Raw genomic sequence first — 26,238 nt, forward strand, 5'->3', positions numbered from 1 at the left:
AAGCAGGCTCTGGGTTCTGAGCTGTCAGCATAGAGCCGGACATGGGGCTTGAACCCACAGACCGCGAGACCATGACCTGAGCCGAAGTTGGACACTTAACCCACTGAGCCACCCTGGCACCTCTAAGTGGGATTTTTCGTGTTCTTTCTGAAATGGCAGAATTTCTTGGAAGGTCCCATTGCTACGTTTTGGATTCCATCTAGCCCTCCCACCCTGGTTTGAGGGGCCAGGTGCCTTTGGGTGGGCTAGGGAGACCCTGCCCTTACCTCTGACCCAAGATGGTGAGGCAGGACTCAGAGCCCCCCACCCCCCCGCCCCCCAGGCTTACTTTCAGGGAGAAACACACTGTAAAATCAGGTCAGAGAACCAGCCCTGACCCACGTCTTCTCCCAAGGACCAGGAAGAGCCTTAATTGGCTGATAGTTTTCATCTAGAAGAAGGTGTCCTGCGTGAATTTGAAAGGAGCTTTTGGTGAAGTAAGACTTCATTAATTAGCCTGTTAGGGAAACGGCTTCCCAGTATTAGGGGGGCTGGATAAATTTGAAGACCACTGTTCTGGTTTGGGCTTCTGAAAAGGAGGAGCTAGGTTTTCATCCTTTTACTAAGTATTGAGAAAAATGTAGTATCTTTTTATGTGTTTTGTTTGCTTTTAACCGTTGAGTAGCTGTGTGCCAGATACCATATTTGTTCTTATTTAATCTGTGTAAAAAAATGCTACAAGCTGAGTGGGATTATTCCCACTTTAACAGATGAGGGAGCTGAGGCTCAGAAAGCTAGTTTAGCAACTAGCTCAAGGTCACATCTTACTGAGGAGCTGTGCTTGGGTACAAAGCCAGGTCATTGACTTCAGAGCTGTGCACATAACCTCAAATCTTAACTGTGATTTCCCCCATCTTCCCAGCCACTTTGGGGCTGCTGATAATATGAGAATGCTCTAGATTCCTGACTTTCATTTCTTTCTCTTTTCTATAAAATCTGCTGCATTTGTCTTCCCTAGGAGGATGGACATATGATGCCAACATATCTGGTTTAAAATATATATATTTTAGGGGCGCCTGGGTGGCTCAGTCGGTTAAGCGTCCGACTTCGGCTCAGGTCATGATCTCACGGTCCGTGAGTTCAAGCCCCGCGTCGGGCTCTGTGCTGACAGCTCAGAGCCTGGAGCCTGCTTTGGATTCTGTGTCTCCCTCTCTCTCTCTGACCCTGCCCCTTTCATGCTCTGTCTCTGTCTCAAAAAAAACATTAAAAAAAAAAAAAAATTAAAAAAAAATATATTTTATTGTGATATGGAACACATCAAAGTGAATGAAGTAGATGTGAGGTTCAGTGATTTTTCTCCCATGGATTTTTTTTCAGTTTATTTATTTATTTTGAAAGAGAGAGAGAGCGTGCAGGCCAAGGGCAGAGAGAGAGGGAAAGAGAGAATATCCCAGGCAGGCTCCACAGAGCCAGACACAGGTCTCGAACTCACGAACTGTGAGATCACGACCTGATCCGAAGTCGGACACTTAACCAACTGAGCCGCCCAGGCGCCCCTCCTTCGGATTTTTCCCCTTAAGTGATTTTTTTGCATTGTCGGGGAAATCCCAGCAAAATCCGCTTTCCACGTGCCTTCCTTTGCCTTTCTGTGCCAGTCTTGTTTGCACGTCTCCGTGTTTCTGACATTCTTCGACCACGAGGGCCTGGGCGCACAGATGAGAAGCCTACCTAGGGTGCCTCAGAGTACTAAAGAGGGTCTGAGAAGTGGGGGAAGACCAAATTCTTTTCCGGTAAAAGTAGGCTAAGACAATTAGGGGCTTAGGTGCTGCCTCAAAAACCGCACAGCAGCGTATTCTGACCTCGAGTAAGGAGAGAGCGTAGGAGGTTGTGGAACGGGCCTGGCGGTGTGTTTTCCCTGGAACCCCTTGCAGCCTGGCCATCGGCAGGACCCCTTCTGGGAAAGGAGTCAGGCTGCCCCCTTACAGAGCACCTACTGCAAGCCTTGTGTCCAGCTCGGTGTTTGGCAAACAACACTTTTTTATCCTCAAGAACACCCCTAAGGTATGCATGTGGACACCCATTACCAGACAGGGAAACTGGCCCCCTGAGGTTAGATGGCCCTCAAGGCACGCCAAACTGCCCCCATGTGTCCTAACAGTCCCTTCTGCTTTTCCCTCCAGACTGGCCAATCTGGGGGCACAGGGCAAGGACACCTTTATCATTGGGTCCCTGGTGCCTGGTACGGTGCCATCTTGGCGTTTTTGGTAGGCTCTAAGCATTGTTGAACGAGCAGAGGGGAAGTAACTTGTCCACACAGGTGCAGTGGTGAAGCCTTTCCATTGTAGGACTCTGAGAAATGACATATGTACCCGTTTATCTGAATTGCAACATTAATGTAGAAAAGGATTGGAAGCGACCCAAATACTCATCAGTAAGGGCCCGGTGAAGAAAAATGATGGCACATTCCAAACGGTGCAAATAAGAAACAAGAACGGTTTTTGTGTACTATGTCACATGAACTTCATGGAAAACAAAAACAAAAAAAGGCAAAGATCAGTATATAATATGCTAATATACGCTAGTTTTGGGTAAAGGGGAGAAAAATAAGATTTTGAATTTGTGTATGTGTAAACAAATTCTAGAAGGATATACTCAATGGGTGGGATGGTTAACTAGGCAGGATGGGAGGGAGAATTGACTGTTTATCTTATGCTTTTTTTTTTTTTTTTTTAAGTATTTATTTTGAGAAAGAGACAGAGCATATGAGCAGGGAAGGGGCAGAGAGAGAGAGAGAGAGAGAGAGAGAGAGAGAGAGAGAGAGAGAGAATCCCAAGCAGGCTCCGCCCTGGCAGCATAGAGCCTGATGTGGGGCTCGAATCCATGAACTGTGTGATCATGACCCGAGCTGAAGTCAAGAGCTGGTCGCCTAGTCGACTGAGCCACCCAGTCGCCCCTGCTGTTTGGTTTTGAAACCATGAGAATGAATGTTAACTTCTTCAAAAAACTAAAAAGAAAAAAAATAACGGAAGTCACTTTGGACTCGCTATTTTGTCTGTCCGGGCAACCCGTCTCCCCATCCGAACAACGAGGTGATTGGATTAGAGCAAGGTTTCATCACATTGTGTATATTGTGTGTATCTCTGACTTTTGTGGGCTTTTCCAGGAGACACTGACCTGGTCCTAGGACGGTCTGCAGTCCCTTCTGTTGGTGGCCTCGACCTGGATCAGCTCTGGCTGTTTGAGAAAGGCCGGGGCGATGCAGAGAGCAAGGAGCCCTCTGCCGAGGTCTGGGCCTTGTTCCTGTCCCCGTGCCTGGCAGTTTATCCTCTGAACACCCTGCCCTGGTGTGACTCAGTTGGTTCTTCCCTCAAACAGGAGGATTACAGTGAAGAGAGACTGTTCTGGAGCTTTCTGGCAAAGTGCTGCAGTTTAATAGGAAGGAAAAAAAATGGCAGAATGTTTTCCCAGGTTATTTTTAATGCTTTTCAGTTCAGCAAACATTAATTGAGAGCTAAGTGCAAGGCAGCGTGGGGGAGTCAGAGCTACATAACATCTCATCTCTGCTCTCCGGAGTGTGAAGTCTTGGGTGAGAAACTTGAGTGTAAAATTCCTCCTCATACCGTCCAGGACTGCACAGTTTACCTCATCTGGTCCCTCAGACGTGTGGGGTTGGTAGGGACTCTCCCCATTTCACAGATGAGGAAATGGAGTCTCAGTGAAGTCTTGCGCAACGAAAGCCACACAGTTCCTAAGTGGTAGAGCCTGGAACTAAACCAGATTTTCTGTGATGCTCTTCATGAGCCCAGACGCTTGTAAGCAGAACATTCCGCCACAGGAGATTTCCCGGAGGTGTGTGGTGTGGGCCAGTCTCTACCTGGAAACAGTCAGCTGAGCACAGTCCTCAGTAAGCCTCCTTCACTATTCGCCTTTATGGAAGGGCAGTGGAAACCTCAGGCTTATGGTCACACATTGGGTCTTAACCCCCTTTGCTGTGGTCCCAACAGTTCGGACCTCCACTGCCTGTGAAACCCACCGCCCTGCCACAAGTTAGGTGCAGAATGTCCCAGGCGTGTGTAAGGGTGGATGTGACAGCATCCTTCTTGCCACCCCTTTCTCCTGCCACCGCTTCCTCTTCTTCTCCTTCCCTTCTTCCACAAATTCTGTCATCCTCTTTCCCAGAAGAGCCACACATGCTCCCCGCTCAGGGTCTCTGCCCTGCCTGTTCCCTCCCTCTACCTGAAAAGCTCTTTCCGTGGCTTCAAGTCCCCACTGGAAACTCCCTTGGATAGGAAAGTGGCATCCCTCCCCACTACTGCTGTTTTCTCTTTATGGTATCTGTTCATATTACATACAGACTACATTGATCACTTTCCTGCTTCACCCCCGTCCCCTCTGATGTGCGAGCCCACGAAGCCTGGCAAGTTGGGCTTTGCACGGTATCCCTAACGTCTGCCTAGCACAGGTGCCCAGCATCTAATAGATACTCTGTACACATTATTGAACGGGTAAATTGTAAATTGCCCTGTGGCCTAAACAAGTAACACTTCTTTAAAGAGGAAAGAAGCAAATCATAGCCTCTTTTTTAAAGGCGAAAAGACCCAAGGCTTGTCTCTCTGCAGCGCTTCATCATACAATATCACTCCATTTAATAATTGTTCAGCCCTGTTTAGAGCCCTCTGCAGATGGTCACTTAGAGGCCTCTGATTTGTATGCTTAGGGAGACCGCTCACTGTTTTTTTTTTGTTTTTTTTTTTTGTTTTTTTCAGAGCAGCCTATTCTTTTCTGGGACAGTTGTAATGATTTAAACACTCTCATAGTTTACGTGGGGCCGAAAACTGCCTCATTGTAATTCCTGCACACTGATCTTCGTTCTCGAAGCACAGGAGAGCACGGAATAAACGCACTTCTGTGTGCACAGGACACTCCTTCAAGATAGTTGGAAAAAGATGGCTGTCGAAAGGCTCTCCCCCACCCTCCGGCCAAAACATCACCGGTCCCTTTGATGGTTCTCCCGGTGCCACCGTTGTCAGGGGCCTTCCCACCCTGGGTGCCTTCCTCAAGTTTGTTCTGCCTCAAGTTTCAGAATTCAAGATTTAGTCCCGTTGGAGCAGAGTGTATATAGAGACCCTGCCCAAGGAGCCTCGGTCCTTGTTGACCTGTTGCTGTCAGCACAGCCTTGGGATGACCTCGTCTGGGAGACAGAACGCATTCGGTTCACTTTTACATTGTCTCTAGTCATTGAGCCCCTCTCGGACTCTTCAAGAATCATAAAGGTTATAAGGGTTTGTTTTTGGTTTTGGCTTCTGGCATTTAAAAAAAAAATTTTTTTAAGATGTATTTTTGAGAGAGAGAGTGCAAGAGGGAAGGGACAGAGAGATGGGTGTGTGGGGGGGGGGCAGAGAAAATCCAAAGCAGGGTCTAAGCTGACAGCAGCCAGCCCGATGCGGGGCTTGAACTCAAGAACCATGAGATCATGACCTGAACTGAATTCGGACACTCTATCCACTGAGCCACCCAGGTGCCCCTGTACCTTATTTTATTTTTATTTTTTTTTAATGTTTATTCTTGAGAGAGAGAGAGAGAGAGAGAGAGCAGGGGAGGGGCAGAGAGAGAGGGAGACACAGAATCCAAAGCAGGCTCTAGGCTCTGAGCTGTAAGTACGGAGCCTGACCTGGGACTCGAACTCATGAACTTGCAAGGTCATGCCCATAGCTGAAGTTGGGCACTCAACTGACTGAGCCACCCAGGTGCCCCACCCTGTCCCCTATTTTAAAAGATAGTAAACATGAATAAAGTTCTGTCTCCAAAATCCACGTGAAGAGGGTGGAACTCTGGAAGTAAAGCAAAACGTGCAGAGCCTTCAACTTTATCCTTTCTCCCGCCTTTGACTGCCTGTGTCTTTTCCTCAGTGTCTGTCTGTCCCTCTGCCTTCCATCTCCCGCCCACCCCTCGCTTCCCCCTCCCTCCCTCTCCCTCCTGCCATTGCTCCCATCCCTGCCCTCCCACTTAGTAGACAGGGGGAGCTAACACTTACTTCTCAGCACTTCCATTGCAAATACTTTTACCATAGCCTTTCATTTACAGGCTTAGGCTAAGGTGCACGTGTCCCATTTTTCTCAAGGAGAAAGAACGGAGATTAAGTTGCTTCTCATGTGTGACCCTTGGCTAATTTGCTTTGTGGCCTTGGATAGAAAAAACTTTCAGCCCCCAGCTTTAGGCTCTTCTGCATGATGGGTTCCCATTTCTGCCCAAATCAGCGGTTTCCTATTGGTGGTTGGACATGAGGCCTTCCACACCGCACTACTTGCTCTGTTTCTGTCATTGCCAATGCCACTGTCATTTTGGGCAGAGGTGGCAGGGAAGGAGGCCAAGGTCGAGAGTTTCGACTCTGAGGCCACTGAGCCTTTCTTTGCCTCTTCGGCATTTCCGGTCCTGCTGGGGGTGTGTGTGTGTGTGTGTGTGTGTGTGTGTGTGTGTGTGTGTGGAGGCGGGAGGGAGGGAGGGAGGAGGGCCAGGTTCAGGCATGGGGCTCTTTCCTCACAGCTGTTTTCTTTTTCCTCCTTTGTTTCCTCTTGCTTCCAGGAGTTCATCACGGAGAGGCCTGTGCTTTAGGGTGTGGGAGAATTGAGAACAGCCCAAGGTCTGATTCCGTAATGGGCTGTGTGACCTTGGGTGAGTCACTGGGTTGGTTTTCACAGAGCTTCATCAGTTGCCTGAGGAGCTGGAGAGGATCGGTGGTTCCCTAGAGGTGGTGATGATGGGGTCCTTTGGTTCTGTGATGTACTTTTTAATAGCCAGCTGCAAATTTGGCTGAGGCACGTCCAGAGGCTGTGGGACGCGCGTCCCAGCCTCTGAGTCTGAGTCTGGGTACTGAGGTGTCCTCTCAGATGGGCTGTGCTGCTGGGCTGGGCTGGGCAGAGGGTTGACCTGCCAGCTCGTGGATCTGAGGAAGTGAATTGACTTTTGTTTTGCAGACCATTCTTCCACTTGGGGGTCCCCAGGGAGTGGGTAGCAGTCAAGGTCCACACTGGGCCCACTGCCCTCTTTTTGGACTCTGCTGACCTGAGGACTCCAGTGGCATTTCCACATCAGACTGCCCCTGCTGTCCACAGGTGCCCCTGCTGTCAGCCAGGCTGACAGTCCCTGAATCTGATTTCAGGAGTCCAGATCAACCACATCAGTCAGCTGGGACAGAGGGCCCAGGAAGCCATGCTTGTTGATTTGTCTAGGAGTGGAACTAATGGGATGGTTTGCTTCAGAAAGTGAATTAGGGGGGGCGCCTGGGTGGCTCAGTTGGTTAAGTGTCCAACTTCAGCTCAGGTCATGATCTCGCGGTCTGTGAGTTCAGGCCCCACATCAGGCTCTGTGCTGACAACTCAGAGCCTGGAGCCTGCTTCAGATTCTGTGTCTCTGTCTCTCTCTGCCCCTCCCCCACTCACACTCTGTCTCTCTCTCTCAAAATAAATAAACATAATAATAAAATTTAAAAAAAGGAAAGTGAATTAGGGATTAGTTAGCCTTTTAGGATCTAGAAGATTCTTCAGAGCCATCGCCGCCACCACCCCCCCCCCCACTCCATTCTTTGCTCTAGCTTCAGTGACCCGTTCCAGTTTGACCATTTAGCAAGTATTTACTGAAAGCCAGCCCCTCTGGGCAGGGCACCAGCGGGGAACACTGAGACCTCAGCCCTTGGTAAGCTTGTGTTTGGAGAAAAGATCACAGGAAGAAGAACTGCCAGATGCCCTCTGTGGCCGGGCAGCAGCTCTCAGAGGACCCTGGTGGAAGGAGCACTTTCCCTGGGAGACGAGTAGGATGAGTAGAATTCCGGTTGTCTGAGGATTCAATGCAGTGATGCCTGGGGAAGCACTTTGTAAACTGTCATATAGGGAAGAAATGCCAGGTGGTGCCACCGTGTTTGCTGCAGGGCAGGGAGGCTGGCAGAGAGGTGAGGTGGGGACAAGCTGCCTTGGGAAGAGGCACAGGGTTTTTGGTCCAGGAGCACTGATGGCTGGGGGGCTGGGAATCCTTCTCCGGCTTTGCGGTCCCTGTGGCCATGAAAGTCTGTGGACCAGGAGTGACGGGACGTGATAGGACATGATCAAAGCAGCGTTTTAGGAGATTGGTCAGGATTTACCCCTCTGCTCTCTGGGCCTTCCCCTTCAATCTCCTCATGGCTTTTCTGTTGCGTGGGGCCAGTGCTGTGGCTATTTAATAAGATCATTGTGAACAGTGTGGTTTTTTAATGAACCGCAGCATTGTTGAGCAGGGAATAGGACCCCGTGAGCTGAGGTGCCTGCTCCCTGCTGCCCTGGGAAAAGGCAGACATCAGATGGGACGATGCCAGACTGCTGCATTTGGAACCCAGCACCCTGGGCCTCTGGGGGCTGTTTTTGTGACCCTGGTGTGTTTTAAGAGACTACGCGATTGATTTTTGTGTTTCATTAATTGCCTGGGGCCCCAAATTTCCTTTCTGGCGTCCCTCAGTGATGACTCCTGAGCTCTTTTGGTCCATGAAATCTCTCACTTCCTTTCGTAGGAACAGAGGCTGAGTTTGGATGTGAGTGGGACTAAAAGTAGATGGACCCACAGAATTTTGGAGCTAGAAAGGATCTCCTCTCTGTGCTCAGGCTCCATTGTCCAGTGTGTGAATTAGGGGGCTGGCAGAAACCCAGTGAGGAATGTGGCTTTCCCCCAAGGCACACAGCAAGTCCCTGGCAAGGTGGGCACCAGGGTCCAGGTCATCTGACTGCCTGATCAGCACCCTCATGCTTCTTGTCCCTCTTTCCTCCTTCTGGTCACCATTCAGATACCACCTTCTGGGGCCAGTTTCAAACTCCTGCTTCATCCAGTACCCACTAAAGGTGGGAAGGGACAACCATGGAGAAGATGTAGCCTGCTAGGTTGCCAACCGATCGCATCATCCACCGGAGCCAAGACCTCATCTCTCCCTGTTCCCACTACACTGCCTTCCCCCAGCAAAGTCAGACCAAGACACCCCCTCCCCACGTCCTGGGTCCAAACAGCCTTCTGGCCCTATTTTCTGCCGCTCTGGGAATACTTTGCTTCCCATACGCTTAAGGTGGACAGGGCTAGGGCAGGGGCTGGGCGGTCAGGGAAGTGGAACTGACAAGTCTTGAAGGGGAGTAGAATGTAGACTGGCCCTAGAGGGAGGAATGAGGTGTTAGGGGAGGAAAGCCAGGGCCGAAACATCAGGGAGGAGGCCCGGCTGTGCCAGGGGCTCACTCGCCAAGCGGGGCCCATGCCACAAGCCGGAAGCCCAGGTCCTACAGCCATCCCCACCCGCCTCCGGTTACTGCGAGTCTGTCCTTCTGGCTGGAGGAAGCATCCGCAGCGGAACCAGCTCCTCTCTGTCTCCGAGGCAGAAACCGAGACCTCCCCGCACCCGCTGGAGGAGGTAGGGAGCCGGTTCCAGGCGGAGCAGGAGCCAGTCACAGGGTTTATGTTAATGCGGGCCCTCCCCCAGCCGGCGCTTACCCTATTACCCGGGCCCTGGCCGACAGCTTAATTACCGCTGCAGCGCGCCTCGGCTTGCATTCCACGGTTCCCTAAAATAATAAGGATGGCGTCACCGACTTCCCGCAGCCATGTGCTCCCACCCGTGCCTTCAGAGCTCTATTGTAGGAAACAAACAAAATCCAGACACTCAGATGCTTTTTTTCTTGGAGAGATTTTTTTTTTTTTTTTTTTTTTTTTTGGTTTTAAGGTAGTGTTGGGACCCTGCCCCTTAAGTTAAGATTTTAAAAGATCTTTAAGGTGTGGAGGCCAGAGTCTTGGCTACCACTGAGGCTGCAGAATATCCTCCTGTTAGCAGAAATTCGAAAGCTATGTGGATGATTCCCCAGTCTTCCACTGGGGCCTCTGATTTCTGCTCAGAGGGGTGGTATGGGGTAGCTTGACAGAAGAATCACCCAGCTCAAGGTTCCTGGACTCTGGGCCAACTCTGGACCTTGCTCTTTCCTCTGGAAAAAAAAAAAGAGGGCTAAACTTGACCAGCATTTTACAAACTGTGGGTCGCATTAAAAAAATCGCATTAAAAAAGATTTTTTTTTAATGTAACAGAAAACAGTAATTGTAATAGGGTACGTTTCGTTTTGGTGTGCATATCTTGTATACACAGGACATGTGTGCACTGAGCCAGGGTATAAATATATTTTTACTGTGGGTTGTGGTCAGAAAGCCACTGACCTAGATGATCCCAAAAGGCCTTTCCAGCTTTCGAAATGTCTGACTTTTCTCCCAGAGCCTGACTTTCCCCTCCATGGAACCTGACTGGGTTTTGGCAGGTCTTGCCACACAAGACTGTTAAGCAGAACTCGAGTTTGGCCTTCTAGCCAGAAATGGGATCTGCAGCAGGGGATGGCCCATTTAAAAGCTGACCTATTTAAAACCCATGAGCACCAAAAAAACACGGGGTCAATTTGATTTGAGTCTCCTCTTCTGTGCAAGACTGGAACCTGAAAACTAAGTTGGTCAGGGACGGACAGGTAAAAACCAAAGCTACAAATATTTGTTGAATTCTTGCTCAGGGAAAGAAAAGAAAATCGAGACTCGAGGCCAGTGGGGGAAACAAGGCCAAAAACGAGAGGTGTAGATGTAAGGTCGAGAGGGGTATATTTTGGGCCTACTACCTTAGTTCTCCAGAATGTTAAGAGGCTTCGTGCATTCCATGAGAGACAGCTTTGGTGGCTCAGATGTGGCGGCTTGCCTTTGTTCCCATTCTTGTGGCATGGCTGTGGACACCATGGTAAAGGTGGCTTGTGGATCACGGAGAAGGCAAGTGGCTTTTTCCAAACTGGGAATGCTCTAAGTGCATTCATTATTTCACTTAATCCAGCCCTAGGTGATGGGCACTGTTGTCACTGGGGGAAATGGAAGCTCAGGAGAGGTGAGATGAGCTAGCAAGTGGAGAATGTGGACTTGAGCCAAGTCTCTCTGACTCCAGAGCCTGCCTTCTGTCCACCTCTCCACGTTGCCTCCGGAAGTGCTGGGAAAATAAAGAGCTGTTCTCACTAAAGCTTCCTTCTCTCTGGCTCTGGCCTTCAGAGGGCTCTGTTTTAGGCCCAAGCTGTCCATTTAAATCAGGGCCAGCTGATCACGGGCATGTGACCTGTGCTTAGGAGGGCCCTCCTTTGGGCTCAATGCGCTGCTGTCGCGGGTTTGGAGTTCTTAATAATTTTTGACCAAGAGGGCTCATGTTTTCATTTTGCACGAAGCCCTGCCAACGATATAGCCAGTCCTGGCTTTGATATAGTACATCCCCTTTCTTGGGTCCCTTCTGTCTTCCTTTAACATGCCTGTCCTGCTGGGGCAGAGGCATTTGAAGAATGCACTCTGTCCCAGCCTTCAGCCTGCTACCTGGCACGCTGCTCTGAGGTTATTTACCAGCCGTCTGCCTCCTCCCAGCCGCCACCACACCTCTTGCTGGCAGGGACCCCGCTGCGGCTCACCGGCTCACCATTGCCTCTGAGTCCCCTCAGCATCTACCCAGGTGAACAGTGTCATAGGAGCACCCTTGGTGGAGGGAGGGTTTTTTTAATAGGCGAGAGATTGGCGTGCAGAGCACTGGGTTAGGTCAAAAGGAGCGTGCGCAGCTGGCCTGCCTCCTGGGGGACACAAGGCACGTGGAAAACGTTGTTTATAAGAGGTCGGGTTCATTCAGTGTGTAGGGGACCCGCGACACTGTAAGTTTGACTCACTCTGTACTCCCGGCACCTAGTGCTGTGCCTGGCACGGTAAGCAGGACATTTGTTAAGCAGTTGCTCTGGTGTCCGCTCCCCGCTAGGCTGATTATGGGGAAGGACAGTCCCTGACCTCTAGGAGGATCGGATGCTTAATACACGATTAAATGATTCATGTGGCAGCTGCCCTCAGTGCCCTGGGATGCTCAGAGCTGGGTGTGGGGAAGATTTCCTGGGGAGGAGGGGGGCCTGAACTCGATTTGTGATGCAAGGGTGAGATTGAGGAGAGGTCAGAGTGGAGGGCCCACTTAGGTCAGTGTAGGAACTTGGAGCCCCCTGTCCCTCCCCCCCCCCGAAATACACACACACACACACACACACACACACACACACACACAAGGAATGTGTTCTAGGCTGGGGTTTGTACTTCACAAGTTAAACAGATCCCATTCTCCTCTTTCCGCAGAGGCGGCCCTCAGGGACAGAGTCAGGGTCCTCAGCCAGCCAGGTCCTTGACCTGTTCGTGTAGTCCAGTGTCCCCCGCTGTCACAGAGACCCCCTTGGGAGGCAGAATCGGACTTAGAGTGACTTCGATGACTGTGATCAGGACTGCGGTGTAGAGAATAGAGAGGAAATGGTCACATTTGAGAGAGCTGTGAAGACAAGATTTCACAGTTTTGAAACAAGCAACGGGTTGTTCCTTAGAGTAATAATGTGTTTGTGTTTAGCACGGACGTTTCAGCTCCCATTGGTGAGAAATGATTGCTGTGTCCTTGCTTTGGGGACAAGTTTTTCAGGAAATGCTGGAGCCGGACAGTCTGATTTCTTGGGAAGCTTCAGTGGCCTCCCCACTGACCTCTCACGAGGGCTGAGTGTGAACATGCAGACTCCTCTTGGGTGTTGACACCTGAGGAGTGAAGCCTAGATTCCTGTGTAGTTTTGTCCATGGGTGTTTGAAAAGCTTCTGCTACCAGCAGAGTAAGCCAGTTGTTGGGCTAGAGAGCAACCACATTCAGATATTTTTAAAGGGCCAGTGAAGCTTGGGAGAGAGTCTCAACCCAAAGTACAAATTTCCAGTTTAATTTTAACTTTGCACTTAGCTCACACCCAGGATTTGGCAGGGGGAAGTGGACCTTAATTTTTTTTTTTTTTTTTTTTTCTTTTTAAGGAGAACACACCCTGGATGTAACAGGGATATGTTCTCTGCCTGGAAGGGCTTGGAGTGGCGGCCACCGCACAGAGACGGGAGGAAGTGGGTTGGAATTGGATCAGGAGCTCAAGAGTGGATTTGAGGAGCGCTGGGGCTGGTTGGAGGTTTGCAAACGTGGGAGTCTGTCCTGGAACTCTAGGAAAGGGCCACCCTCTGGGGACCCAGGGGGACCCGGGGGACGTGCATGGAATGACTCCAGATCACCTCTTGGGCCGGTGTTTTTGATTTTTCCTGTTTGGTCACTTTCAGGCACTTCACAGGCGGCTTACCTGCCATCCCCAAAGTGACAGTCACTCTCCAAAGCAGCAGTGGGTTTCCCCCTCGTGGTTTTGGGGCTTTTTGGTGATATCAGCAGCCGCAGTGTCTGAACCTTGCCCCTCTCTCACATCTTTGATCTCACCCCAAACACTGCCGAAACTCTTGCCAGGAAGGAAATGCAGAAACCAGTGGTGGTCCCAGAGGCCCCGCAGACCTGACCTATAACTGGCCACCGCTGGCACTCCAGAGGGCATAGACTTGCCCAAGCGGCTGGAAGCAGCCTCTTCCCGCTTGGCAAGAGCAGGGTGCCAGGTCCCCCAGCCCCTCTCCACATCCTTGCTCCCTAATTGCAGTGTCATCTGAAGGAGGGCTGGCTGGGATTTTGTTTTGGTTACGGAGGAAGTGTAACCAGGGCGGGGACTGCCAGGAGCGGTCCCCACCCTGCTGGTGGACCTGTTGGAAGGGGCTTCAGGGGCGCTTATAGGGTTGAGTTGGGGGAGTCTGGGAGAGCGCGCCTCACGTTTGGGAACATCTGAGGGCCAGTCAGGAGCCAACACTGACCACCTTGGTTCACTGCATGGGGTCTTATGTCCATTCCAGGGGCCATTAGGATAGGTGGTTCTGATGTGGCTGTGGAATGGGAAAATCCCATTCCCACCAGTGAACCAGCTGGTGCCAGCAAAGCACTTCAAGGGGGCCTGTGCAGGCTCTGGAAAGATCCGATGGTTCCTATTAATAAAAACATTAGTGGCAGCCGCTTGCATATCTTCCCCCGGGAGGAATGGCCCCCAGTTGGCGGTTGTGTGGGGTGCCGGGACTGGGACCCCGTGCCTGTCCGTAGAATTCCCAGGCAGCGCCGTGGCTCTCTGGAAAAGAGGCTGACTTCCGGGAGGAATTCCCCTGACTCCCAGCCCCACCACCCCCATCTCTAAGGCTTTCTTTTCCTTGGCAAATGGTCGTTAAGAGGAGAAGCCCTTGACCCGTCTGGAAAAACCACATGTCTGAAATCTTTGAGGGTGGACTGGAATCCCTGCTCGTATTTGTCTTTCTCTGGTGGAGCTGCAAGAAACTGCAGCGACTTCCGAAGACCGCAGGCCTTGTGGCTCCAGAGTTTGGTGCAGATGAAGGAGGTGGGCCTACCCCCTTCCCCAGCACTGTGAACCTCCCTCCATTTGCCCTGCTCCCCTAAGGCCTGGCTTCCTGGCTCTGCGCTGATTTCCTGCCCTAGGGCAGAAGGCCTCTCAGGATTTATTCCCAGGCACTCTTGCCAGTGACCTTGAGAAGGTGGCTTGACCTGGACATCTGGCCTCTCCTGGGGACTGAGGGAGTGGAAAAGGATTTAACTTCTCCCGTCCCAGATCCGAGGGGAAAGGCAGGACTTGGCGGCCATTGCCTAGGCCCAGAACGGGTCAGCTCTGGAAAGGAGCTCCTGTGCCTGGCTTTGCCCTTCCTGGCAGATTGCCACTGTCGCTGGGCTAGGCACACCACCTCTGTCTGCCAGGGAAGAAGAAAGCAGGGTAACTGGGGGGGCTCTGCAGTCCAGATGTGCCCCGAGCGCCCCTGGTCTGCCCGCTGACAAGGGTGGGCTGAGAAGGGGCCCAGCAGGCCCACTGTAGATTCTGTCCCCCCAGGTTTCTGCTTGGCCTCGAGATGCCTGAGCAGGAGGGAGGATTGGAGGACTGTGGCAAGCCGGTCATCCTGGGCCCGTCAGGAAGGTCTAAGCAAATTGGCCTGCTCAGCGGGCTGGAGGAGCGCTGGACAGGGGCTGGTTAGAACAGAAGGCCATCTGCTTGTCCAGGAGAAGAAAAGACTCTGAGGGGCTGGCATGACCCTTTGGACAGTGTGGGACTGCCATTTGGAAGAACTAGATCGTACTGTCTGAACCATCCGTGACCAATCAGAACCTGTAGGGGGAAGTCCTAGGGGGACAGCAGATCCCGACATGGTGATGTGTGTTTCCTTGAGGCTGTGGGGAGCAGACAGGTGGGGATGTTGTGTCCAGCACCAGATGCGGCCAGGAAGAGTTACCTTTAAGGTGCCTGCCAGCCCTGGGTGGCCAAGGAGCAGCCAGACTGCTAGGGCAGGCGTGGGTCACCGGGGCATCCTCCTGGAGGGCTGGGCACCCTGGCTTCCCTTGCTGACTCCCCAGAGACGTCGAGGCCTGGGACTTGATGTGTTCCTCAGCTTGTCTCCCCACCATCTGTACTGGAGCCTGGAATCTTCCCTTCAGCCAAATCTACCTTTTAACCACCTAATGAGAAGTTGCTTTTCAGGAGTCTTTTTTTTTTTTTTTTTTTTTAAATAAAGGAATTCAGTTTTTTTTGGGGGGGGGTGGGGGGTGTTTTGAAAGTTCACTTATTTATTTTGAGAGAGAGAGAGAGAGAGAGCGCGGGGAAGGGGCAGAGAGAGAGGAAGAGAGAGAGAATCCCAAGCAGGCTCCACACTGACAGCAGAGAGCCTGAGGTGGGGCTCAAACTCACAAACCATGAGATCATGACCTGAGTCAAACTCGTCTTTCTACATCATCAGAAATAAAGGATTTGGACCCAGATTGGAGTAAGAAGAGAAAAGAAGAGAATCTAAGAACTCCAGCGGCAAAATTGCCTCCAGGGAGTTTTAAAGAAGGGCCAGAGAGGGTCACAGAGGTGCTTCCAAAGACTGACTTTTTGTACTTCGACGACCTCAGCATGCATTACGGGGCCGTCCTAGGGTTGCGGATTTCCATTCTTTTCCTTTCACATCTATGCTCAGGACCCGGAAGAGCAGGGTCTAGAGATGCACTATCCCGTATGGTAATTCTAAGTATCTTTTTACATTTAAATTAAGGAAAATGAAAGTGAAAACTCAGTTCCTCAGTCTCACCAGCTGGGTCACAGGTGCTCAGTGGCCACCCTCGGCTAGCGCCTCCTCTCTTGGCCAGAGCAGGAGGCATCCATCGTTGCAGGAGGTTCTGTTGCATGGGGCTGGTCTAGAGAACGGAGAGTGAGGGGCTCCCTAGTCTGCAGCCCCTACCAGGGGCCAGGCCAAGCGGGTGACTGTGGTGACGAGTGGGCAGGTTCTGGCCGGTGAGCTGGTGAGGGTGGCGTACGTGTGTGTCTTGGGCCCCGTCCGCACGCCGAGGGTCACAGGCACACGGAGGCAGAAGGAGGGGAAGTAGCTGGCCGTGGGAGGTGGTCAGGCTGAGGCCACAGGGCCTGGGAGGAGGGCGGTGGGGATCTGACGGTGTGGCTGGCGCTGGTGGGAAGCTGGGGACTGTAGCGGCTTATGTTTAAGGGGAGTTTTGGAGAAGTGTGGCCGTGGCGTTGGAACGAGACCACCATGCCCGGGGCGTGTGCCCACCCCCTCCGTCCTTCCCCTCAGGACCGCAGACGGCAGGAGGACCCGGGTGGGTGCTGACCGCACGATGCCCCTGAAGAGACAGAGGAGGTGCAGCCTGCAGTGTAGGACGGACTGACTGCTCTTTGGGTCTGACCGCCCGCTGGCCTTCCCTTTGCAGGTGAAAGAGCTCGTCCTGGACAACTGCCGGTCAATCGAAGGCAAAATCGAGGGCCTCACAGATGAATTTGAAGAACTGGAGTTCTTAAGTACAATCAACGTAGGCCTCACCTCAGTCGCAAACTTACCAAAGTTAAACAAACTTAAGAAGGTAAATAGAGTCTAGGAGTGTGCGCTGGGAGGAGGGGAGAGGGTCGCTCGTTGCTTGGTGTTGAGGGGGCGCGAGCGAAGGTAAGGCGGCCGCGTGCGCCAACACGCCCGTGGTCGAGGCCCTCAGATGACTTTGAGGGCTGGGCACCCTGGGCCCTCCACCTTCATGTTAAGAGCTCTTTCTGCTTTTCCCCTCCCTGCCCTGTTTAGCTTGAACTAAGCGATAACAGAATCTCAGGGGGCCTGGAAGTATTGGCAGAAAAGTGTCCGAACCTCACGCATCTAAATTTAAGTGGCAACAAAATTAAAGACCTCAGCACAATAGAGCCACTGGTGAGTCATTCTGGTCCTTCCCTCTCCTCGGGGTGGGAGGGGGGAGGAGGTGATATCAGGGAATACTACTTTTGCGTTTGTAGAATGTTTGGGGCTTGTTTTTTCTTTTCCTTTTCCTTTTCCTTTTCCTTTTCCTTTCCTTTCTTTTTTTTTTCTCACTTCTTTTACTTTATTTGACTCTCGTGTGCTATGAGATCAACTTGGAGCTACTATTTCTGCCTTGTCCGCAGAGAAGCTGAAGCCTAGCGAAGTTAAATGGCTTGAGCAAGTTCACACTGCCAGAGTGGGTAGTCAGGGGGCCGGGTGGGGTAGGACCCTGGCCTCAACTTCTGGTCCAGTGCTTTTTTTCTTACAGTTTCTGCTCAGCTTTGGGAACCTGAGCTTGGTTCATAGTCCCTCATTGGGGAGGGAGGAGCCACCCAAGAATTAAGCTGCCCCTGGGAGTGGCCACCTGTTTTCTCCTTGGATTGCTGGCCTGAGGCTGGTACCCCCAAATGGTTGGATGGCCCCCTGGATGGCACAGAATGGCATGGGGCAAGAGCCTCAATGCAGGCCTTGCTCTGAGGGGCAGAGAGCGACTGAGCCATGGTCTCTAGTCCTTGGTGTGATAGTGACCAGGGCCTCAGAGACGTGGGCCGTGTTTCTGGCTCCTGTTCATTTCCATAGAGCTGAACACACCCCAAACTTCATGGTTTACTCACCAGAAAGGGACAAGGCATGGTCACAATAACAATTTCTCCATTACTTGGATCTGAGTGATTGTGTTCCCTTGATTTCAGCTGTCCTTGACTAATAGCTTTCTTGACATACGGAAATACTACCACGTTAAATAGGCATTCTTACTGCGAACATACATGTAAGAACCCTCTCGCAAGCCATCCACCTTAGAGTCAGGGAAAGGTCATGAGGGTATTTTGCCAAGTTTGCCACACTTTCTAGGTTTACAGAGTAGAAGTTGGGGCATCCCTCAGTTCGGGTTTGTAGGGGGGTTTGTAGGGTTCTTGTCCAAAAGGCACTCCCTGCCCTCTGTGGACGCTCGAGGGGCAGGTTGATGGGCCAGAACGGCAGAGCTAGAAGCCGGCACATCTTTCCCAAGCTCCGACTTCGCCCGTTGTGGCGTGGAGTCAACTATGAGTATATGCGTCCCACAGAACTTCTTTTTAGGTCTTCCACCAACCTCCTAGCGCAAAGCAAAACTATTTGGATCTACCTGGAAGCCTTGATTTTGTGATTTCCTAGGAAGATCTTTGAAGTTCTGTATATGTGTATTTTGGGAGGCAGGTGTAGAGACCAAGCGTATGTGTATATAAAACATTGTGATTCGGCTTACGATGAAAGGTCTGACCCAGACAGACAGACAGACACACCCTATTCTCCCTGCACAGACCACACATGTTTTTGGAGCTTCTCCTTCCCTGGGTATCAATGTGATTGATGCCTTACGCTCACCTCCTCAGGCTGGGAGAGGGTGTTGGGCTCGCCCACCCGGACCACAGCCCAGACTCCTTCCCTGCCCTTGACCTGCTGAGAATGACTTCTCGCTCCTGAGATCTTGAGAGCAACTGAACATTAGTAATCACTTCTACCTTATCGGGGCTGTGAGGATAAACTGAGTTAATACCTAGTGTGCTATGTGAATGGCCGTCATCCACACCATCATTAGTAATAGACACATCAGGAGTCTCTTTGTTCGTGGCGCCTTTTTCGTTCCCCTCTGGCTCCTTCGTCACAGGGGCAGCCGCAAAACTCTTGGCTGGAGCCCCAGGGAGCCCCAGGTTAATTTGAAGCCGGTCACTGACACGGCCAAAGCTGTATTTGCAGACTAAATGCGTTAGCCTTGGATGGAGTTTCAAAGGCCCTAAAGTCCACCCTCCCATGTGAAGGTGAAGGAACCACTCTCCCATGGGTGAAGGAACTGAGGCCCACCAACCAGGGTGACGGGGCTGGGCAGAGCAAAGCTGTTTCCTCCACCTGACTCAGTCCGCCCTCCTGCTTCCCCCCTGCCCTCCCGCCCTCCCACAGATCATTCACTGTCGACTTCATGTTTCTGCTTGCAGAAAAAGTTAGAAAACCTCAAGAGCTTAGACCTTTTCAATTGTGAGGTGACCAACCTGAACGACTACCGAGAAAACGTGTTCAAGCTCCTCCCACAGCTCACGTATCTCGACGGCTACGACCGGGATGACAAGGAGGCCCCCGACTCAGACGCCGAGGGCTATGTGGAGGGGCTGGACGACGATGAGGAGGACGAGGATGGTGGGTGTCGGGGGGGGGGGGTGGGGAGAGTGGGGCTGCTTTGCTGCCACCATCCCTCACCTTTCTCACTGGGGCTCGAACCCCAGAGAGGCGTCGTGACACTGCCTGATAGTGCAGTAACTCTCTAAGAAATCTAACTAAACCTTCCCTTCCGGTTTTTCCTCTTTCCCGAAGTCCCCACCCCCGGAATGAGATCCTACAGTGTCTCTCTGTAGTGTGACTGTGGACTCCCCAGCCCAGGGCTGGTGAGCGCACAGAGGAAGGTGGGGTGTGGCCTGAGGGTCCCATTCACCTGGGTGTCCAGCAGTGGAGATGAGGTCATGAGCTGGAGAGGTTGTGGGGCCCCCTGGTGGCTGCAGCCCACAGGACCACAGGCGGGACCTGCAGGGTGTGGATGCTGGAGCCCCAGGGGCCCCCAGGGGCCCCCAGGGACCCCGGAAGTACAAGAGGCTGCTTCGCGTGGCATGCTGGGCCCCCTGGTGGTACGGGGAGGGTGAGGTTGAGCAGTGAGCGGCAGGACCTGCAGGGAGGAAGGAAGGAAGAAAAGAAAGGAGCGCGTCCTGTCTCCTTCCCCCCTGTGCCAGCGTAGTGTAGTTTCCCAGCGGGTTCTTCATGGCCACAGTAACATAGAGAGTGGAGACATTTGGCCCATTAATTCAGGCATAGCATTTTTGAGTTTCCTTGTTAGGCCAGATACTCAAGACACCCATTTGCCTTAGTTTATTCCATCTTGTGGTATGACAGGAAGGGCCCAGGACAGGAGTCCTGAGGCCAGGTTTCTAGGCCCACCTCCGTGGCTAACTCTGACGAATGACCTTGAACAAGTCACATCCCCCCTCAGGGACTCGGATGTTCACCTTTAAAGCAAGGAATTTGGCTAGATGCTCTTGGCAAATGAATTGACTTCTCTGCCTTCCTAGACCCTGTAACTTGTTCCTCTGATCCAGCGAGTTCTCTGTGGGCTAAGCCTCCACCCAGGACCTTCTCGTTTTTGTACAACTTGGGAGGAGGGTTTAGCTTTTGGATGACTCTAGGGTGTGTTCAGTCACACTGGGCCTTCCAGGCTTTGGGCCTGAGTGGGCGTGGGAGGGTCCTGGGCCCCACGGGAGACTACCTGTATGGAACACCCGTGCACAGCCTGGGCTCGTGCTGTGAGGGAGGCGGGCTCACCACCAGTTCCCTTGTCCCCATTTCTGCTGCACAGAGGAAGAGTATGATGAAGATGCTCAGGTAGTGGAAGACGAGGAGGATGAAGAGGAGGAGGAGGAAGGAGAAGAGGAGGACGTGAGTGGAGAAGAAGAGGTAAGAGGCTGAACCGGGCAGGGGCACCAGCTCCCAGAGTCCCCCTTACTTGCTGCCTATGACTCCGTACAACTTAAAGGCCTCGGTGATTGGCCTTTGGCAGCCAGGAAACCCTGGTTGGGGAAACGAGACCGTGTCGGGGCCTTTTATGGGGCTGCTATGGGGGAGTCCAGGCTTGCAGCCAGCCCCGGGAGAGGAAGAGGGAGAAGATTCTGGAGGCAGGTCAGGAGGGGAGCCATGTGCTGGTGGAATAAACCTAGCCCTGGTTTATATGCAAAAATTACTTCTTAGGGAATCCACATCCTTATTTTCTGCCTTTTTGCATACGTTAATTCAGATATTTACTGAGCACTTAGAGTGTGTTAGAGAAAATCAAAGACTGCTTTGAACTCATGGGTGATAGGAGAAGACCCTGCTTGGTGCCATTCAGAGTGACAAGGGTCCCTAGCACACGTGGAAATAATGCTGTGATCCTAATACGTTGGCGTGCTCCCAGCGTCTTAACAAGGTTTGTGCGTGTCTGTGAGGGTTACTAATAGCACAGTCTGAGGAGGGCGGATCCCGGCTCTAACATTTGCTGGCTGTGTGTCCCTGGACAAGTTCCTTAACCTTTCTGAGCCTATTTCTTCATCTGTAAGATAGGTATTGTTTTACATCTGAGTTGTAAAGAAGGATCAATTCAGTGAATTCTTAAGAGAGTATAAAAATTTGTAGGTAATACCACTTAACTATTTTAGGCTTTTACACCCTTCTCCAAGGTCTTGTGCTAGGTTTTGTGTTTGGATGTTCGGAGTCTCTCTGTAATGGTCATTTTCCATGACTTGTTCAGAATTCTAAATCAGCTTTTCCTGATTACAAAAGTTAGACCCGGAAGGGCGCCTGGGTGGCTCAGTCAGTTAAGCCTCTGACTTCGGCTCAGGTCATGATCTCACAGCTCATGGGTTCAAGCCCCGCATCGGGCTCTGTGCTGACAGCTTAGAACCTGGAGCCTGCTTTGGTTTCTGTGTCTCCCTCTCTCTCTGCCCCTCCCCTGCTTTTGCACTCTGTCTCTCTCTCTCTCAAAAATAAATAAACATTAAAAAAACAAAAAAAGGGGCGCCTGGGTGGCTCAGTCGGTTAAGCGTCCGACTTCAGCTCAGGTCACGATCTCGCGGTCCGCGAGTTCGAGCCCCGCGATGGGCTCTGGGCTGATGGCTCAGAGTCTGGAGCTTGCTTCCGATTCTGTGTCTCCCTCTCTCTCTGCCCCTCCCCCGTTCATGCTGTGTCTCTCTCTGTCTCAAAAATAAAATAAACGTTAAAAAAAAAACAAAAAAAGTTACACCTGGAGAGGCTGAAAGTGAGAACAACATGGACAGGGTACCTACCTTCTCCGATTTCCTGTCTCTATCCTGCCACAGACCCATTTGGACAGGATCTCCTGCCCACCCTAAACTTAGGAGAGGCACAAGGCAAGGCAAATAGAAAAAGATCGGCCTTGTTCCCGCCTAGTTCTGCTGCTGGGTTTCCCTTTTCCCTAGGTGTAGGCTGCAAGAATATTGCAAATATTTAAAAAATAAAGACTTAGAAAAACAGCCCCCCCCCAGGACAGGGCAGTAAGTCATGTTGGCTAATGGATTTTTCATCTTGCGCTTCCTGTCACAGGAGTCCCAACGTGCAGGGTTTTGTTGTGGTTTTTTTTGTTGTTGTTTTTTTTTTTTTTGTAATCTCATTGACCATCTGCAAGAGTTCTGGCTTCCAGTGAAGTTGAACTTACACACAGACCAAAAAAGTCTTAGCAGACAGACTGAAAAACTATTTGGTGATCTTATAAAAGGATATGTCTCTTGACAAAAAGAAGGTTCTCATCAAGATCTTTTTATTTTATTTATTTTTTTAAGTTTACTTATTTATTTTGAGAGAGAGAGAGCATGAGCAGGGGAGGGGCAGAGAGAGAGGGAGAGAGAATCCCAAACAGGCTCTGCACTGTTAGCTGAGACCCTGATGTCAGGCTTGAACTCACAAACGGAGAGATCGTGACCCGAGCTGAAACCAAAGAGTCAGACGCTTAACTGACTGCCCCACACCAGGTTCTTTTTAAACTATGGGTTGCCTGATGCTTTAGGAACAGTGTTCAACATGTAGAGATTCAGCTAGCATAGGACTTCAGAAGCAGCGTAAAACAGGGCTCCTGTGCTGAGAATGAATTCACACACCTTGCTGAATCTCAAGGAGCTGGGAATGATGTCCTCCAGGGGCCTGGGATTGATCGTCCCCTCCGAGTGATCCAAGTGTGCAAGGCGGTGGACAGGCTGGGTAGCGTGAGGTTGAACTTGCCCACAGAACCTGGATTTGCTAAAACCGGGGTCTTCCCTTGAAGCGAAAACTACTTTGAGGGCAAATAAAAGCACGGCTGGCTTGTGCATGACAGAGTCGGCTTGGGGAAGTTCCTCTCCCGAGAGCGCACAGATTGGAAAGCTGCTTGAGTTACAGGGACTCCAGGTCAGAATTCTGAACTGGGTTAGAATCTGCCATCCCCCCCAACATTGTTTGCAGATACTGTGTGTGATGTGGGCGATTTCTTCTGGAGAACGGGTTCAGAGCTTTGTCATTTTCTCAAAGGGATCCTTGATGCAAGAGAACGTCTGCTTTGGATCCATCCTGAGGTGGCAGGTTCTTGTGAGGCTCTGAGAGGCCCCCACCTTCTCGATCTCACTGTCTGGGGAAGTGGCCTCTTCAGCGTGTCCCTGGGCCAGGGGCATCACTAATGCCTGCTGTCTGTATTCTCTTCTAGGAGGATGAAGAGGGTTATAACGATGGGGAAGTAGACGACGAGGAAGACGAAGAAGATGTTGGTGGTATGGCAGCCTTTTTACTCTCAGCTAACCTGGCCCCCTCGGTCGGCAGCGGACCGCACAGGCCCTTGGGGACCTGCCCGAGGGTAGAACACACCCATCCGAGGCCCCCCGTGCCTCCCTGGCTTGCAGATCTGCCCGCTCAGATCTGCCAGGGATGGCCCAGCTTCCCAGACGTATGGTCCCCTGGTTTCCCAGCAGGTGGGTCGAGTGAGAGGCAGGCTCAGTGTTTTAACCTAAACGCCTTTTCCTTCCTCTTCCAGAAGAAGAAAGGGGTCAGAAGCGAAAACGAGAACCTGAAGATGAGGGAGAAGACGATGACTAAGTGGAATAACCTATTTTGAAAAATTCCTATTGTGATTTGACTGTTTTTACCCATACCCCCCCCCGAAATCCCGCCCCCCGAAACTTATTTTTTTCTGATTGTAACGTTGCTGTGGGAACGAGAGGGGAAACGTGTACTGGGGGTTGTGGGGGGAGGGAGGGCGGGAGGGGGTGGAATAAAATACTATTTTTACTGCCACTCTTTATTTTTTCCCCTACTTTTTCTTTGTGTCTGGTTTTGTCCCTGTAAATGCGATAGCTAAGGTACACACCAAGTGAGCATTTGTTTCTTACTCTCAAAGAGGATGGTTTGGAGGGCTCTTCTGTCTCCTGGTACTTCCGGAGTCTCTGGAGTCAGTTGGAAGGTCGTGGCTGGCCTCCGTTTGGTTTCTCGAAGCCCAGAAGGCGCTGAGCACCAGCCACGTCTTACCTCTTGTGCTGGTTCCCGTGATTTCTGCATTTCTTGGGCCTGCTAGAGGCATCCAACGCCCTGGTTTGTAAATAGCAACCTAAAGGCGTATTTTGGCACTGGTTGGGGGACATTCCCCGTCTCTCATTCCTTTCCCTCTTCACAGATGGTGGTGGGCTTTGCTCTGTGAAGAAGACTGTGGCGTCACTCTTCAGAGCTATGAGCCAGAGAGCCGAAAACAGCAGGCTTATGGGTTATGAGTAGAACGGATTCGGTCATGACAATTAAAAGAGAAGAAGCAAACCCTCAAACTTCAACCTCTTTAAAATAAGATTAAGAAAACACAAAACTGTCCTATCTTGTTCTGTAAAATACTCGAACGCCTTGTTTTACAAAAATGACCAGAGAATTCTTCCACGTGTCCTTCTGTGCTTAGACCGTTTTTACAAACCTAGGCACGGGAGGCAGTGCTGCATGTCGGCTGGGTTTTTTTTTCATACACCCGAGCACGGATAAACTAACGCAAAATTGTATTTTCTTACCTAGTGGAAATCTGAAATGACTGCAAATTCCTAGTGAGTGTACAGGTTTGCTTTCGTGTCCCCCTTCTGGATTGCTTTAGAAGTGACGTGTTTTTTCCTAGCCCGCGTTTCATCTGTATAAAAGAACATCTGCACCGGTTTTTCTCCTCCCCCTCAGAAGAGCCAAACTTTGAGTTTTATGTCTGTTTGTCATTGATAAATTTCAATAAATCTTTTTATACAATTTTTTTGGGGATGGCTTCTTTGAGTCCAGCAGGCCATTGATCTTTCTAAGATGCATTCCAGATAAACTGCTAGCTGATGCGGGGAAGTGTTAGCATCGGTTACCTGATTAAAATAGCTTCTTTACAGAGTATGGAACCTGGTGCCAAGTTTGGAGGCTTGGGGTTCTCAAAGCCAGGCTCAGTGGTGTGCGGTCTTCATTAAAAGCTTCGTCTTCAGAGTAAAAACCCAAAAGATGTAAAGCTAGAAAAAGAGTTCCTCGAACACCGAAACAGTCACCCAAAAGTGAGGCCAACTTTGGGACCTTATTTTGAGTTCTCTTTCGTGGTTTTGTTGGAAAGAATACTCACCTGAAGCCCCCAGGGAGGGATAAAACAAATTTGTTCCTTCTTTCCTTAACCATCGTTATGGTAATTTCTCTTATCTCTGAAGAGTTCAAAAGCATGGATCTTAAATGGCTATGTAGTAGTCCATTAACTATTCTGACTCGCTTGATTCTCGGTCTAACCACATGGTTAGGGGTTTGAGTTGTTTCTCACTTCCCCCGGCAGCAGTTCTGTTCTACTTTTTGTGGATTTCTCCGCACAGAGCCTTAGAAGTAGGGTCGTTGAACCAAAAGTTGGACATTTCTAAGGCTCCCGTGCACGGTTCTGTGTTTTCCAGGAGGATTACGCCATGGTAGAATACTGTGGTAGTTAATGCGTATGCACGTTATGTTCATTCTCTGCCTTACGTCTTTGAACCCTGAGTTCTAGCAAGGCCTGGTTCTGCGTGGTTCCAGCAGAATGAGGTGCTTCTTGGGGAGAGACCGACCCACCCCGTCTCTGGGCGGTGCCCAGACACCTGCTGTCCTGTTCTTTGGCAAAGACATCCTCCAGCCCCAGGTGGAAGGCGGGGAAGATGACCTCCCAGAGGCCAGGTCCCATGCCAAGCAACGGGGTGGTGGAGATCAACTGGTGGGCATGCTCTGTGCCTCCCGGAGCCGGCCAAAGAACATGGGGAGGGGGTGAAGTTGAGAGCGTCTCGGACCTGGCCCTGGGTGTTCTGACCCTGACTGCCTCCTTGGGGGCTTTAGAGACTAGCTGACTCATGTAGATAATGGACATACATGCTATAAAATGTAAGGTAAAATGCATAGTGATGACTGGGTTAGTGTTGATGGGATTAAGGGAAGAGCAGACTATCTGTAGCAATCATACCAAGTATTTACATCCACCCTTAAGGAAAG

The 26,238-nt window shown here is 51.1% G+C and overlaps 1 protein-coding gene across 6 annotated transcripts in view; it reads left to right on the forward strand.

Annotated features, from left to right (window-relative positions):
• ANP32A (acidic nuclear phosphoprotein 32 family member A) overlaps positions 1-25,013 on the forward strand; it is a 39,937-nt gene extending 14,924 nt beyond the window's left edge. For 5 of the 6 annotated variants that reach the window (XM_058737261.1, XM_058737259.1, XM_058737258.1 and 2 more), the window contains exons 2-7: positions 16,643-16,792; positions 17,002-17,124; positions 19,182-19,380; positions 20,585-20,682; positions 23,453-23,516; positions 23,777-25,013. In XM_058737261.1, the coding sequence (XP_058593244.1) occupies positions 16,643-16,792; positions 17,002-17,124; positions 19,182-19,380; positions 20,585-20,682; positions 23,453-23,516; positions 23,777-23,838 (696 nt within the window). In that variant the 3' untranslated portion in view covers positions 23,839-25,013. Of the gene's footprint in view, positions 1-14,252; positions 14,277-16,642; positions 16,793-17,001; positions 17,125-19,181; positions 19,381-20,584; positions 20,683-23,452; positions 23,517-23,776 lie in introns of those variants that run through there. The other variant, XM_058737263.1, reaches the window with a different exon arrangement.
• Positions 25,014-26,238: the final 1,225 nt, after the last annotated feature.

Source organism: Neofelis nebulosa, chromosome 7, assembly GCF_028018385.1.
Source record: "Neofelis nebulosa isolate mNeoNeb1 chromosome 7, mNeoNeb1.pri, whole genome shotgun sequence".
Classification (NCBI taxonomy): Eukaryota; Metazoa; Chordata; class Mammalia; order Carnivora; family Felidae; genus Neofelis; species Neofelis nebulosa.